The sequence below is a fragment of the Apodemus sylvaticus genome, chromosome 23 (genome assembly GCF_947179515.1).
Source record: "Apodemus sylvaticus chromosome 23, mApoSyl1.1, whole genome shotgun sequence".
In the NCBI taxonomy this organism is placed as follows: Eukaryota; Metazoa; Chordata; class Mammalia; order Rodentia; family Muridae; genus Apodemus; species Apodemus sylvaticus.
In genome coordinates this window covers 39,451,597-39,466,615 of record NC_067494.1, presented here as the reverse complement: position 1 = coordinate 39,466,615, position 15,019 = coordinate 39,451,597, and the positions used below count along the sequence as shown (strand labels likewise).

Genomic DNA, 15,019 nt, shown 5'->3' with positions numbered 1-15,019 from the left:
CAAAGGAGTCACGGATGTGGGGACGGTTATGATGGCTGTGCATTCATTCGCCCAAGGGGAAAAGTGAAGCTGCCCTTCAAAGCCGGGCTCATGGCTGGAAGACGAAGTCTATCTGACACTCTGCTGCCGGCCTCGGCACGGAGAGAGGCACAACACAAAGGGTGGACGGAGAACAGCCAACAGTGTGATGGTCACTTGGCCATGAGAGAGAGAATGAATTCTGCCAATCCCCTGAATGAACCTGAAGGGGACCTGCAACTCAGGAGCTGAGTTCTGGCTTTGGTTTTGTTTGAGACTGAGAACAGAGGTTCAAGAGTACTGTGCAGCGCCTGCGGAGCCCACAGAGAGCCCACAGCTCTGCTCTCACAGGTGTAGTGTGTGGTCACCTCAGGCAGCACCGTGGAGGCTCATGGAGGAATATTGTGTTAACTGTTCGTAGAACCAGGTGACACGAACTCACGGAGAATTTGTAAACCAGACAGGAAATAATGTATTTAGTTTCCACCCTTGTACAGAAAACCCGGAAACCCTTGCCATGAACACACATTCACGACAGCCCAAGGGGTGGAGAGCCGGCTCAGTGATTACGGACTTGCAGGGCAGCACTTGCACGGGTAGAGCTTCACTACTGCCTGTGACCCTAGCTCCAGGGGATCTGAGCGCTCCTCCGGCCTTTGGTGGAGGAGCTCCTCATGTGCACATAGTTAAAGAGAACAGCTGAAGACGGGACGAGTGGTGACTTATTTCTACCCAACGCACCACCAATAAGGAGGCATATGCAAATGAGCTTCAGCTCAGAGCCTGAGGAACACTGTATGAAGATACTTGTTCCCCTGCTGCTGCTCCTCGTCTTCATTCTGTGATAGCTACTTCTGTGAGGCAGAAAAGCCACCCGAAGTTTTCTGAGTTAATGCTGTCACACTGTGGACCAGATACAAGGGTTGAAGCCAATGCAGGGATATCACACTTTGCCACCTTCTCTCTGTGTCTGACTTCACATCAACTTGTGGTAGAACCAGTTGTGAGATTACTTTCCATTTTGCAGATGGAAAGACAGAGATAGACAGAAGCCAAGTGGCATAATTCAAGTCAAGCACTGTAATTCTCTAATCCACAGAGTTCCTTTAAAAAAGGATCAACAGAAAATAGATACTATATCAAAATCATGAAAATCATGTTTGCAGAAAAAGGAAACTAAATGGTCAGTCAACATGTGATAGACCTGTGGCCTTATGGAAAATTATAAAAAACGTAAGTTCCAATCTGATTGGCAGCTGTTGAGATGGCTGTGATAATCAGCTTAGTAAGCAGGGGCCCACACGCCCCACATTCCTGCCAGGGCATTTAATGGCTGTAACTTCTGCCCATACCTGCTGCGGGCAGCCATCCCCTGGCACACACAGAAATACATCTCCTTGTATTCACAGCCCACGCTGTCCCCGCCCATAGTGACACTGGGCTAGGCCACAGGGCCAGTGCTGACCAACAGGCTTGGGAGAATGGACTCCAGCCAACATGTGTCTGAGCTTGCAACAGGGTTGATCTTGGATCTTGGATTTCACCTTCCCTGGCAAGGGCACCCCCAGAAACCACACAGAAAGGTCCCAGACTTTAGCTGGGTCCCGAGCAAAGGCTCTGCTGCCATCATCCATCCCAGAGGCCCCCTGACCACACAGCCATGAGACACAGTGGAGTTCTGCTGACTGAAGTCAGTGAGTTTGGGGCTCTGCTATACATTAAAAGATGACAGAGGCACTTCATTCCCATTCTTTGACTCGATAAACCTAGGAATCCATCTCATGGAAACACTGTCTCAGCATGCACGCACCACGATTGTGTAGGCACTAGATGGGAGAAACAGCCCAGCTAGTGCTATAGCACCAGGTCTAGTAAGAGATGTAAGCAGAGCTATGTATATGAATAGTAGAGGGACGAAGACACACTGGGTACCACGGTCAGAGCCGGAGAGAGCCAGTCTGGTCTGAGATCGCGCGCCCTGTTTGAGGCAGGTGGTGAGCAGCAGGCAAGGCAGGCCCCCTGGGGTAAGGGATCTCAGACTAGGCTGACTTGATGCACCCTGAGTCACAGGCCAGCCATGGTGACACCAGGACCTGCTGCTGGTGCTACCCCAGCAACAGTGGGTTCCAGGGACACTGGTCTAAATGCACAGGCCAATGAACAACTTTATATACAACTAATCAGAGCTCTAAAAAAATGGTTTCTGCAGGTACGGGGAGAGGAGAGGCGTCCCGTAGCTGCTGGACAGAGGACACAGAAACAGAATGCCGGTGATTTGCAAGTCCACCCCAAATAAGTTGTTTAAATCATTAATTTTCCCACGTAGCTATATTTTTAGAGTCTAAAGGTGGTGTTGTGTGGTCCTCACAGACTCATGGGTCTGAATGCTTGGCCCATAGTGAGCGCCACCATTAGAAGTGTGGCCTTGTTGGAGGAAGCGTGCTACTGTGGAGCAGCTATGAGGTCTGGCACGCAGTTCCCTTCTGCTGCCTGCGGATCAAGATGCAGAACTTCAGCTCCTTCTCCAGTCCCATGTCTGCCTGCATGTGCTATGTTTCCCGCCATGACGATAATGGACTGAACCTCTGAACCTATAAGCCGGCCCCAACGCAATGCCGACCTTCACATGGTGTCTCTTCACAGCAATGAAACCTGAACTAAGACAAGTAGGATACAGACCCCAAACCACTCACAGAGACCTAGCTGCTCCTAACACCCAGAGGCTGTGGGTTCATCCTGCACTCTGGAAATCTTAACTTAGAAGTAGCTCTAAGACTCTTGAGAGGAAAAAACAATTACTCATCTTGCTTTATGTAACTGTTATCTGAGATGCATCTGGAATATTATACATCTTGTTTGCATACTGGTATACACCCAATGCTAAAAATTCTGAGATTCTTCCCTTTTTATAGCCCATAATACTCATCAAAATCCAGCCTATGTATCTCTCTATTCCTGGGTATCTATCGAAAAATTCATAGCTGGTGTGGCGGTGTGTGCCTTTAACCGAAGCACTTGGGGAGACAGAGGCAGGTAGGCCTCTGTGAGTTTGAGGCCGACCTGGTCGGCGTGGAGTTTCAGGTCTGCCAGGAGTACACAGTGAGACCCAGTCTCAAAAAAGTCTGTATTCCAACATCTAAGTAGGACACAGCTACCACTCTCTAAGGTATCCCAGAAAAACTACTGCCACAGAAACATCTCCACAATCTTTTCTGTATGAAAAAAAAAAAAAGCTCATATGACAGCTTAATTTGACAGGCCCTAACTGCATTTGGGTGAATGCCAAAATGCAATTTGCCAAGTTCCTACCTGAGGCTGGTGTGCGCCACTTACTTGTATGCACACCCCGATGCTGGTGTGCACCATGTCGGTGTGCGCTCCCTGGGGCTGGCCAGTGTGAAGGACTCAGCCCTGGTTTCTGTCGTCCCTGATACTCACATGGCCCTGCACTGGGGAGACAGAGGCAGGAGACCCCACTGCTGCAGATACACACTGAAGGCCAGCCTCAGCCCGGCTCCAGAGCAGCCTACGACCAGCCCCTCCACAGATGCTCAAGACACTGCGTTTCCTGCTGTTCTGGCCCTTTCCCAAGCAGCCACGGACAACTCTTCAGAGTCTCCACTCACTCACCACCCCTCAGAGCCACAGTGGACCTCTCTCCACTGCCCCTACCTGGCTCCAGCTGGCATCTCTGGCTAACCTGTCACCATTGCTTCATTAAACAACAACCACCACCACAACCACAACTATCTCCGATTTCTTTAGTTTTGTTGTGAGCATTGGTGTCTTGCCTGCATGTGTGTTTGTGTGAGGGCGTCAGATCACTTGGATCTGGATCACAGACAGTTGTGAGCCGCCATGTGGGTGCTGGGAATTGAGCCCAGGTCCTCTGGAAGAGCAGCCAGTGCTCTTAACCGCTGAGCCATCTCCCCAGCCCTGCCATGAATCTCTGTCTCTTTCAGAGCATGCCTAGAGACTACCAGCTACTCAGGAACTTACTTAAAAAAGTCAACTCATGCAAGATTTCCCTAGAGAACATTTTTCAGCTGGTGAGAAACTCCAACTCATGAGTGTGCCATCTGAAAGGCCCTGCCTCCTGGCAACAGTGCCCGCAGCCCATGTGCCCCTTCCTTAAAGAGGACCAGCAACCCCCTGGGAGGGCGCCCTCCTCCCGACTCTGCAGGTCTCCATGGAGAGCTGACACCCCTGCTTCTCTTCTTGTCATACCCCAATCTGCAGGGCCTTTGCCTTCCTCCAGTGCATTCATACAAAATCACTGCTGTTTCCACGCCTTCCTGTCCGTATGCTCTCTCGCACCAGCCATGGTCTTTGGTTTTCTGCCCTCCTATGTCTGTCACTGTAAGAGCCATGAGTGTCAGACACTACTGTGTACCCAGCCCTGGGCCCTGTTCGTGGTCACGCCATATCGATCATGGCACCGGCAGGTGCTTCCAGACCACACGTCCTCCTTCTACCGGCTTTCTGTGTGTGGACTTAATCCTTTCACACATCTGAGGTCGGCTCTACTGCTTTCACCATTTCTGGAAGAGGCAAGTGAGACTCAGAGTGGCCATGTTTTCCTAAAGCTCTAGCTTACGGAAGGAAGGAGGCTGTGTCACCCTACACAGCCGGTGCTTAGAACCGTCCCGACTGAGGAGGTGAGCAGGTTGCCAGGCGGGGGTGGGGGAATGGGGGTGGGGGAAATATACCTTTTCTCATTCCACTGAAAGGGTCCTTGTTGGGTTCATAGGGCATCCTGCCCATCATGTCTGGCATGCCCATGCCCTGCTGGTACGGAGCGTTTGGCGTCATGGAGTTCCGTTTCGGGTATGCTGAGTCACTCACGTCTGAGAACGGGTCATGCACACTGACTGTACTGCTTCTGAGAGACACAGAGTGTGAAAGGTGAGTGACATTGTGACACCATATACCCACGAGCTCAGGGAATGCCTGCGACTGGTGAATCCAAAACCACCCAAAGTAAACTACAGGGTAAAAGGATCAGTAATAAGCATTTCAAAACTAACCAGGGAAGAACTTTTTCGATTAAGTTTGCCCCCAAACCAACCCAAACCTTGACTTTCCATCTCGAGTCCTCAGAACATACCGCCCGCTTTGCATAGGGGTCATCTGTCCGTGAGGGGTGGAGGCTGGGGTTGGTGGCTTCAGGTCACCTGGAACCTCGGCCATCGAATTGCTGCCAGTTGACTGTGGAGTCTGTGGGCCTTGTAATGATCCTGAGTTAGCTAGCAGTGTCAAGGGAAAAGAGGGGGAGAAGCTAGAGTTATTGAGTAAGCTCATTTTTGGTAGCCACGTATACGAAAGGATTAAAAGTAAGCCATTACTGGAATCATAGCAATAATTTAGTAAAATCAGTCATGTACACACTGTTTTTGGTTTTACTCTCAGAGTGAGAGCTGAGGGGGGGGCGGGGTGGGGAGACTGCGAGCATGTGCCAGCTCAGGGGCGCGGTGCCACACGTGTGCACTGAAGCCCGGCCTCACCCGCACGGGCAGATGCTGCACTCTGGGCCCTGTCTGCATCACCAGGGAAGGGATAAACCTGAATAAACGATTTAGAAACATAGTTCATCCGTGAGCCATAGCACAGTCACACGTCTAAGAAAAAGAAGGCTTGAGGCAGACAACTGATTAACTTGGTGTTGTTGGATATGCTCTAAATGTAAATATGGGAGAAACAGAATAAAAATTCTGGCATTTCAGGCTGATGGGCTGTAATGTGGGGCTTCAGAACATGGGTTCTTCAGTGGTACGAACATCTGCAGTTGAAAAGTGCTTACGGAGGTTAACAAGGCACCTTACAGCATTTTAATATCTCTTCAACAACTGGACGTCTGTGCCCGATGGTTACGAACACTGCCATTTACACACACACACACACACACACACACACACACACACACACACACACACACATATCCTGCTGCCTCGCAGCTCTCTGACGCTGCTGTCAGAGGTCCGGGACTGAGGTTCGACCACAATGACTTCAGTGTCATCGCGCTCAGAGGCGAGCCCCTTTCAAAGCACACGTGGGATTAATTAATCCTGCTTTATAGGAAAGCCAAAATATTTCAAGAGCTCCTACTTTGTCATCTATCATGGTCGATAGCATGCAGATATTCAGCAGACAGATGTTTGTCCCATATATTGATTAGGCAGGAGCATGCTGGACGAATCTGTGTCCCAGGCATCTGGGCTCTTTTCAACAGGTGAACTTAAGAGTAACAAACTGACACAGCCCACACAGCCCTGTGTGTGTGTGTGTGTGCGCGCGCACGCGTACACTTCTAGCCTCACCCCAATTCTTATTTTACATCAGAGAAAATGCTTGTCAATTAAGCAAGTCCCAAGCCATTACTTCACAAAGGAATCGGAAACGGGAATGGTGGATTCCAGGGGCACAGTAAAGCAGCTACCCACAGGAACACTGTGACATGGTGCCAGTGTTTACTGTAGATGTGAGAGTGTAGCCAGAGGCATCTGGAGGAGTCCAGAGCAGAGAGAGAAAGTAGACTGACCACGGCCAGCAGAGTGGATGCGGCCAGGGCCATCTGTGAGAAAGGAGAACAGGAAGAGACAGAGACACGAGCGAGCATAGGGAGAGGAGGCAGGGCAGAGGAAACCCTGCCGGTCTAGAAAGGACAAGGCGCGCAGGTAGGAGGAGCCGGGGACCACTGCCTGCTAGCAGCAGGCTAGTGTGGACTTTGAAATGTACAACAGGTCCTTGCGATACCTGGCATGTAACAAAGGTAGCCATTTGCCCTTCTGCTAGAGGTCAGGGAAGTGGTTCCTTCCATTAGATGGGGACCTGTTTTATAATTTCCTGGAGAAGGTTGGCTTTTATCTAACTGCCAGACATCATAGGCCTAGCTTGAGCTCATCTTTGGATACATGGGTGCCTTTTGAAGTGCGGGGAACTGGGTTTTTTGTTTTGTTTTGTTTTTAATCTGGACCTGACAACTTGTCCTTAGAAAGCCTCAGCTATGCACAGGTGCTGTCGGTCAGACAGGGGTCCCTGTGGCCTGAGTGGCAACCCACTGTGTCCACGGAGCTCAGGCAGACTTAGGGATGGCTTCAGGCACGTAGCAGACTACCATCTCTGGAGGTGGAACAGCTAAGAGACGCTGAAAACTCTGGAAATGTGTATGAAGGAGGAAACCGCAGTACTGAGCAAGGGGCCTGCACAGGGTAATCCACCTGCCCCATCACCCCAGACTGCAGAGGAGAAAGGCCTTGCTTCTCAGTCAGTTGACATTCCTTGGAAATGTGGCTGGCAGGCTGCTGTGATTTTAGAATGACTCTGACTTACAAAGTATTCACAGTTATAGCTAATAAAAAAAAAATCCTTCGGTCCTGCCAGTGTTTTTCCTTTCCTTTCAGGGAAGGAAAAAAAAAAAAAAACCTGACTACACCCTCTTGGACTCCATTAGCGGAGGAGGCTGGCTGGCTCTCGGGGATATCCCTACTGTTTGCCAGAAGCTATGAATGTATACTCTAAAGTAAACAATGGAAAGGTTACCGGAGGTTAAGTACATTCACATACTTCAGACAAGAACAGTCAGGGCTCCTGGCTGGGAGGGTAATGTACACAGCATGAACCTGGTGCCCTAGAGCTGGAGGGAGGGGTGTGGGCACCAGGGGGACAGCCCATGTGACCCCGGTCTGGTGACTGCAGGTCAACCGGAGGGCAGCTTTGCCTACACCGAAGCCATTCTCATTTTTCTTCCTCTGAGGATTCCCTAGTTGGAAGCACGACAGGTTTTGTGACATCACTTGTCAGCTAATAATAAAGATGCAGTCAGCCACCTGCCAGCAGAGATGGGTGGGTTTAGGGTTACAAACTTCCTCGATCCATGGAGTCCCCCTGCCTGTGCCTGCCCCTCCTCAGCACTGCTCCCCCGCATGTGCTGGGGACAACTGCTGCTGACTAAACTTCTCCACTAACTTGCAGAAGCTCAGGCTCCACCCAGATCCCATGGAACCTTAGGGATGCAGACTCTGCTAAGGCCCTGAGGAGTTCATGGGCGCATCTGTCTGCAGAGTGCCTGCCTGTAGAGAGGGGCAGGAGAAGCATCCAAGGCTTGAGTGGACTCCACTTTAGACTCACAAAGCCACAGCAAATACAGACTGGCTGCAGAGCCAAAAAGAAGTGGAACCCTCTCAGAACAAAGACACATGATATGAGACGACGCGATTCAGTGAAGGCTGGGAGAACAATCTAGAATATTCATTGGAGATCTTTTGGTTTGGTAAGAAAGGTTTAACTGAAAGTTAGCTTTACAAGTTGGATGTTAAAAGAGACCAAGAAAACATCATGCACAAGATAACTCTCTTCAATCATCTCAAGGGAGGGCTTGGGGCCAGGGAGGCGTCTGAGGAACACTGGGCTACTGATTAGCCTGGCTGTGGGCTACAGGACACTGCTGCTTTCTGCCCTGGATGGGCTGTGTGGTCCAGAGCACACTGCATGGCTCTGGAACGGACACCCACTTCACAGGCACAGCAGGAGCTTTGGCCCTACTCTCCCCACTGCACAGCACAGCAGGGCCCAGAGCGGAGGCCCCAGCCAAGCTCCTTTGTGCAGTTAAAGCGATAACGCCCCATAAAGGTGCTGTTCTAAGCTGGGGTAAGGAAAGCAAGCGCTGGGTGTTCAGAGAGCAGGCCTCCACTTTCTGCAGGATCTGCACCCCAGCAGGGCTTCCTGTTCTGAGCCCGAGGCTTGCTGGGAGAGCTATTCTCCACACACAAGCGCAAGCCATTCAGGGACACAGGTTCTTTCCTGACAAATAAACGCGTCTTTAGATCTTTGCAGACATCACTGCTTTGGACCCTGCACCCCACTGGGGTGATATTTTGGAAGAACAGTTCGGGGCTGTTCACAGACCAATTCTTTCAGTGTGTGAACTGAATGTAATGTGTGGTTGTTAAAATTAGCCTGTCCCGTGCCTGGGTGTGCCCTGAGTGCTCAAAGTTTGGGATCATTAAGGGTGAGGCTGCCAAGGGTGGTTTCCTTCTTAGAACTGGACCTCCGGCTAAGGCTGGGCAGGGCAGTGCACAGCGGCGCTCAGATGCTGGCAGTCAGCAGGGAACCGAACTCTTTCTCTGGCTTCTGATGTAAACAGCCGGCCTGTTTCAAAGGCATTTCCTTCTAGGCTAAGGCACCGGGTGAGTTGTGAACAACCTATGACCAAATATTCCCAAGCAGGCTCCTGCAGCGTCACTGGGTAGCTTTGGGTTCTTCAGAGTTTATCTGCCTTCTCTCTCTTGGGGACATCTAAGCTGCACCGCACCCAGGGCGATGGGAGCCATACCGAATGGTGAGTGTACAGGAGACGCCCAAGCACACAGGGGATGGCAGTTAGCCTCCGAACAGGACAGGGGACTGACTCATCAGTGCATACAGGCCTCCCTTACATAGCAACGGCAGGGTGCCACCAATGCAGGTGTGGGCTTACCTGAGTGAGGCCACCACGCAGAACCAAGCAGGGCCGGATTTCCCGGCTCACAGCATGTAATTTCACACTTGAAAGTCTAATGGGGGGGGTGGAGGCCAGAAGAGAGCTGCAAAGAGTGACCTTATCCGCCGTGTGGGAGGAGGGGCAGGAAGGAGCTGCCTATCCACCGGGTCCCCACACGGCACCCCACACGGCACCCCACACGGCACCCCACACGGCCCTGGCAGGGACTCCCTTCAGCTGAGATCTCGCTGAACAGGAAACCGCAGAACCTGGGTTCAGATTTTATTTTATTTTTCCAAGTACAAACTGGAGTGGCAGCCCAGACAGAAGAGGTGGTGCAGGCCAGTCACTGGGTCTGAAGGTGGCGCCACCCAGACTGTAAAACACCAGAATGGGTTCACGAAGGTGTTTACTGTACCCAGAAAGATGGATACTTTTGAGTCCTTGTATGACAGACAAAGGCATAGGCTCAGGACTCTAAGGTCTACCCTGAGGAGGTGTGGGCAGGCAAGGGCAGTACCCGCAGCAGGGCTCAGCCTGTCCCAGGGCCACCGTGCTCTGCCCAGCTGTAGCCCTGTCACTTACCAGGAGATGGCGGCTGGAGCTTGGGCTGTTTCTTTGCATCCCCGGTGCTGAAGACCTCCGGTGGGGGCTCCTCCCCACGCTCGATTTTGCACTCAAAGGCGAACAGGTACTGAATATACTGCTTTTTCAGGGAGCTGGCCGCGCTGCTGGAAGTGCCGACACTCAGGTTGGTCGCCAGCTCACGCCACTTCTTGTTTTTATTAACCTAGCAAAAAAATGGGCAGAATGGTTGGTTTGCAGCACAGTGGCTGTTTAAAGCCGGGAGACAAACACGCACTTACTGTCCTGGTTTACTTTTTTCATTTGCCTCCTTTAACTAATGCTCACCGCTCCCACTCAGCAGCAGACAGCGTTTACAGCCATAAAACCATTAAGGAACCCGCAGATGGCACATTTAAAAGCCACTCGCAGGGGTCTCTGCCTGCTCCGTCTCCTACAGGCTTAAGTAAGAGCTTCCAAATTTCTGAGCCCCAGGATGAAAGGAGAACCCAACACACACACACACACACACACACACACACACACACACACACACACACCCACACACCCCTCTTCTCTAAGAGAAAAGGGTACTTTAACTATAATAATGGCACCTTTCTTATATGAAAAGTAATGTTTCCTTCCACAGGCAGAGTGTGACCCTGTGACCCCAGCTACAGTCTCCCATGAAGCTTCTCTGAGGCTCCTTGGGGGATGAGCATGGAAGCGCCTACTTTTCCCTGACTGGAGTGTGGGCCAGCAGCTGAGTGGCTGGAACACAGGTTTGTGTGTGTCCTACAGGGTTTACATCAGCACTCCAAGAGAAGGTAGGCGTGTGTATGTGTATGTGTGTGTGTGTGTGTGTGTGTGTAGGGGCAGAGATACACAGATGTGGGACACTGCTTCAACTTTCTCATTCCTACCTGGAATGGGCGATGAGAACTTAAAGTCACAAATGAAACATGAACACACAAATAACCCCGGGAAGACGGAAGCCTGTGTCTGGATGGATAATACTATGTTGAGTACCTTGCAATGGTCATGAATTAATTTTCAGATCCAAACTTTGGCACAAGGCTCTGCACACCCATTTACTTAGTACCAAATAGTCACAATGAGCATACCGCTCCACTGCTCTGGGAGCACCTCTTTCAGCACTTACCGGGAGGGGATGCCAACAGCTGGCCAGGGCTGCTTCAGAGGTGGCCAATCAGAGGGCTAGGATATGAGCTGTCCAGCAGCCTGCTGGTGGAGGGCAGCTTTGGTGGGGTCCCCCGGGGTGTGCCTGGCTAAGCTGCAGAGTTGCTCGTGTGCAGGTATGATGTGCTCACATGCACTGGCGTGACTCAGGGAGCCACACATGCCACTCGATGACTGGATTCTAGTACTTTAGTCTTGGAGATTTAGAGTCCAGCCTAGGAGAGCTAAGCAGAGTGGGAGGGGCAGAGGCATGGGGAGCCGGGGTGTGTGTGGGGAGGAGGGAGAGGTGGTCTACCCAGTATATGTGATGTGGGATTCCGCAGAGCTAGACCCTAGTTCTAGTGGATCTAGTTATAGGCCTCAGTCCTGTGGGGGGCAGGCATCTAAAGGAAGGACACTAGCAAAGGTCTGCTCCGCTCCCCAGAATCCCAGAGACACTCAGGGTGACAGGTTACTCTAGTGGGGTGTTTTGTCTCATTCCATCTGCCTATTAGTCTTCTGGGGACATAGCCAGCTCCACAGGATTGATCTAGGGTGGGGATCCGGATGGTCAGTCTTCAGAAAGTTCACAGGGGATCCCCAGTCACAGCAGGAGCCATCAGACAGGCCTTGTTCTGTGGCTTACCTGCCACACACATGCCTGGGTGGTGACATTATTGTCATTTACTTAGTTATACCCAAGTTTCTTGTCAGCTCTCCGGGTCAGGGATCTGTGCCTTGTGAGGACACCCATATAAGGCCATGGTGAGGTGAGGTGCACGCACACTTCAGCCAGACCCCGCGGCAAAAAGAACGGGGTGCGCAAAGTGGAGTGTCGGGGACCCAAGGACTCCGGGGACATTCTCACAGACAAGCCGACAAGCAGTGTTGGGGTTTGCACTGACAGAAGTGAGCATCACCTTGAGTCTACACTTGGGTGTGCGGCCGGCTCACCAGGGCCCAGCCTGGGGTTACTGTAGCTGTACAGGAGCAGGAGGTACAGCTTTACCCTTAGCACTGAATTTCTCTTTCTGTTTTCTTTTGAGGCAGGGTCTCAGAGAGCAGCAGCAGCAGAGCAGATAGAGCTCTGAGCTCTTGATCCTTCTGTCTCTATTTCCCAACTATGGAATTACAGGCAAGCCCCACTATATGTGGTTTGAATGTATAAGTTGCCCTGGATATAGAAAAATAGTGAACTTGATTTTTATCTGATCTATGATGACAAATTTAGCCATTTTTAAAACACTTCTGGAGTATTTACCATGAATGTGCAGCAGATTCCAGAGAATTCTAGAGCTGCCTGCAAAAAAGGTCTACTGGTCTAGTGTGGAGGAGGGGATCGAGGCCACAGGGGCTGGTAGCAGAGTCAGGAACCATAGCTCCCTCTGACCACTACAGAGTCCCAGGACGGGGACCGTCCTACAGGCTTAGCTGTTTCTCTGTGAGGAGAGTCAGAACCAAACACAACACCCTGAGTGGAGCAGCACACTCGAAGGCCTGCCTCCAGCGCCCCATCCCGCTCAGCTCACCTGCGCAAGGCCTCCAATCTCCTTGACGCAGACATAGAGTCGGAACAGGTCCAGGGGCTTCTTGCCCACGGCTGGCAGACTGGACACCGGGGAGCCCCTCTCCTCCATGAAGGTCAGGTAACGGTCAACCCACAGCTTCCTCTCCGGCTCGCTTCCCAGCTCGTAGACTTTCGTGATCTTCTCCCCGGTGGTGGAGGATGAGCTGGACTTCTAGTGTCAGGAATGTGTGGTGGTGGGCGTGGGGGGGGCAGGGATCGGGTGGAGGGGGGAGGCAAGAGAAGAAACATGAGTGACAAACACAAGAAGTGACATTCAGCGGCCAACAGTAACGGCCATGAGTTCAGGCACAGACTAGAAATTTTCTTTTTTCTTTTCTTTTCTTTTTTTTTTTTGGATTTGGTTTTCTCGAGACAGGGTTTCTCTGTGTAGCCCTGGCTGTCCTGGAACTTACTCTGAAGACCAGGCTGGCCTCAAACTCAGAAATCTGCCTGCCTCGGCCTCCCAGAGTGCTGGGATTACAGGTGTGTGCCACCACAGCCCAGCTACTATACATTTTCTTAAGTGACGTACAGCGACTTTAAAAAAAAGGACCCGACTCTCCATTCTAACACCTGGAACAACTAAACTAAACTAAGCATGTTGCTGGAAGTGTTGAATCCCGAAAGACAAGGTTCCAGTGAAGCCTCATGTGCTTTGGAAAACAAAAGGCTGGTATCCCAGAGAACGAATGCCTGTGTGGTCGAACTTCTCATGACTGATGTCACAGGTCCCCATCGCCAAGAAATAGTTGTACTTTTTATCTCCAAATAATAAAAATGATTAATACATGTCCTTGTGAAAATCAAGTCACATGGTAGAACAGATAAGGGATGCTTGCTGTAGAATGTGCAGGGTGGGGTGGGGGACAGAAAGGACAGCCAGGAGACAGGTGTGCCTCTAAGCTGGTGGAGTTCGTAAGCAACTGGGTGGCTAAAGCTGTGTCATGAGGCAGCCAGATCTCCCTACACAGAGTTTATGAGCTTCTCAGTATGACTGAGACAAGTACCCAGTGGCTGCCTACCACTCTGGAAGCCACACTCCAGGCTGGTCAAGTGGCACCTTCTCCTCTACGGCCACTCTTCAAAGCCATGATGCCTGGAGTGTTCATTCCTCAGATTACTGAGTCACAGAATATGTTTACATAAAACATATAAACGTGGGGGACCTGGGCCCATGGTGCAAGTCTGTTCTATCAGCTACTTGGGAAGGCTGAGGAAGGAGGATCGCAAGTTTAAGGTTTAGACTGGACAGTTTATTGAGTCCTGCCTCAAACCAGAAGAAAATAAAGCAGGAAAAGGGTGGGTGACAGAGCCCTCTGATACTATATAGCAAGGTCTAAATCCATTCCTGCATTCTGCAGGGCAGGGCAGGGCAGATGACCCAGTTAGAACGGTAAATAGGTGGTCTTTAAGCGTTAACTTCAGAGTTCAACTTAAATTTCAAGTCATTTAAAATTACTTTAGATAAGAATTTACTATACTTAAGGTGTTTGTGTGTGTGTGCGCACACAGGGTGCCCTGGAACTGCAGGTACAGGCGGTTGTGAGCCACACGACGTGGGACATGGGCTGTGGCTGCCGGGCAAGGAAACTGGGTCCTTGGCAGATACAGCACCTAAGCCTCCTCTCCTGCTCAAAGGTACCAGCTCTTGTCAATCTTCGCATCTTCCCCAAGCATTTCCCACAGCACACGTATGTAGATGACCGTGTGATAGCAATCTCTCAGGAGGCCTGCTGGCCAGTCGGCACCCGAGCTCAGTTCCACCCCAGCAGCGGCCGCTGCCCCTCTGCAGTGTTCTGTTTAGAGTGCAGAGCTTGGGTCTCCAGAGGGCGGCTGCTGACCACTCTCCCACCTGCGTGCTCGGCTCCTGCATTCTGCCCTGCTCACTCAGCACCGTGTCCTTCACACTAACGGTCTTACACATGTTCTGTAAATGCCTGAACGTAGTAAAAAAATGTGCGAAAAGTCTAACCGTGCTCAGGTAAGGATTAACAATGAACTCAAATATCTCTGTATGGGACAAAAGACCAAGGTGTGACGTGAACACGGTGACCACAGGGAGACTGCAGCTCAGAGAGCAACAGTGGGTGTCCCTCTGTCCCTCAAGGCTTGCTGGTGAGTCACCCACTGTCCTAAAGAAAGAAGGACAGAGAGGCGGAGCCCGGCAGAGAGCGTGCCAGGAAATGCATCTCGCCCCCTCTCCCAGTCGCTAG

General features: G+C 51.3%; 1 protein-coding gene across 1 annotated transcript in view; it reads right to left on the bottom strand.

Moving 5' to 3' along the window:
* The window catches only part of Arid1b (AT-rich interaction domain 1B), a 337,801-nt gene that overhangs the window by 12,381 nt on the left and 310,401 nt on the right, over positions 1–15,019 (bottom strand). The window contains exons 12-15 of the mRNA XM_052169726.1: positions 12,769–12,978; positions 10,082–10,286; positions 5,126–5,264; positions 4,728–4,900 (exon numbers count right to left, since the gene is read on the bottom strand). Of these exons, the coding sequence (XP_052025686.1) occupies positions 4,728–4,900; positions 5,126–5,264; positions 10,082–10,286; positions 12,769–12,978 (727 nt within the window). The remainder of the gene's footprint in view (positions 1–4,727; positions 4,901–5,125; positions 5,265–10,081; positions 10,287–12,768; positions 12,979–15,019) is intronic.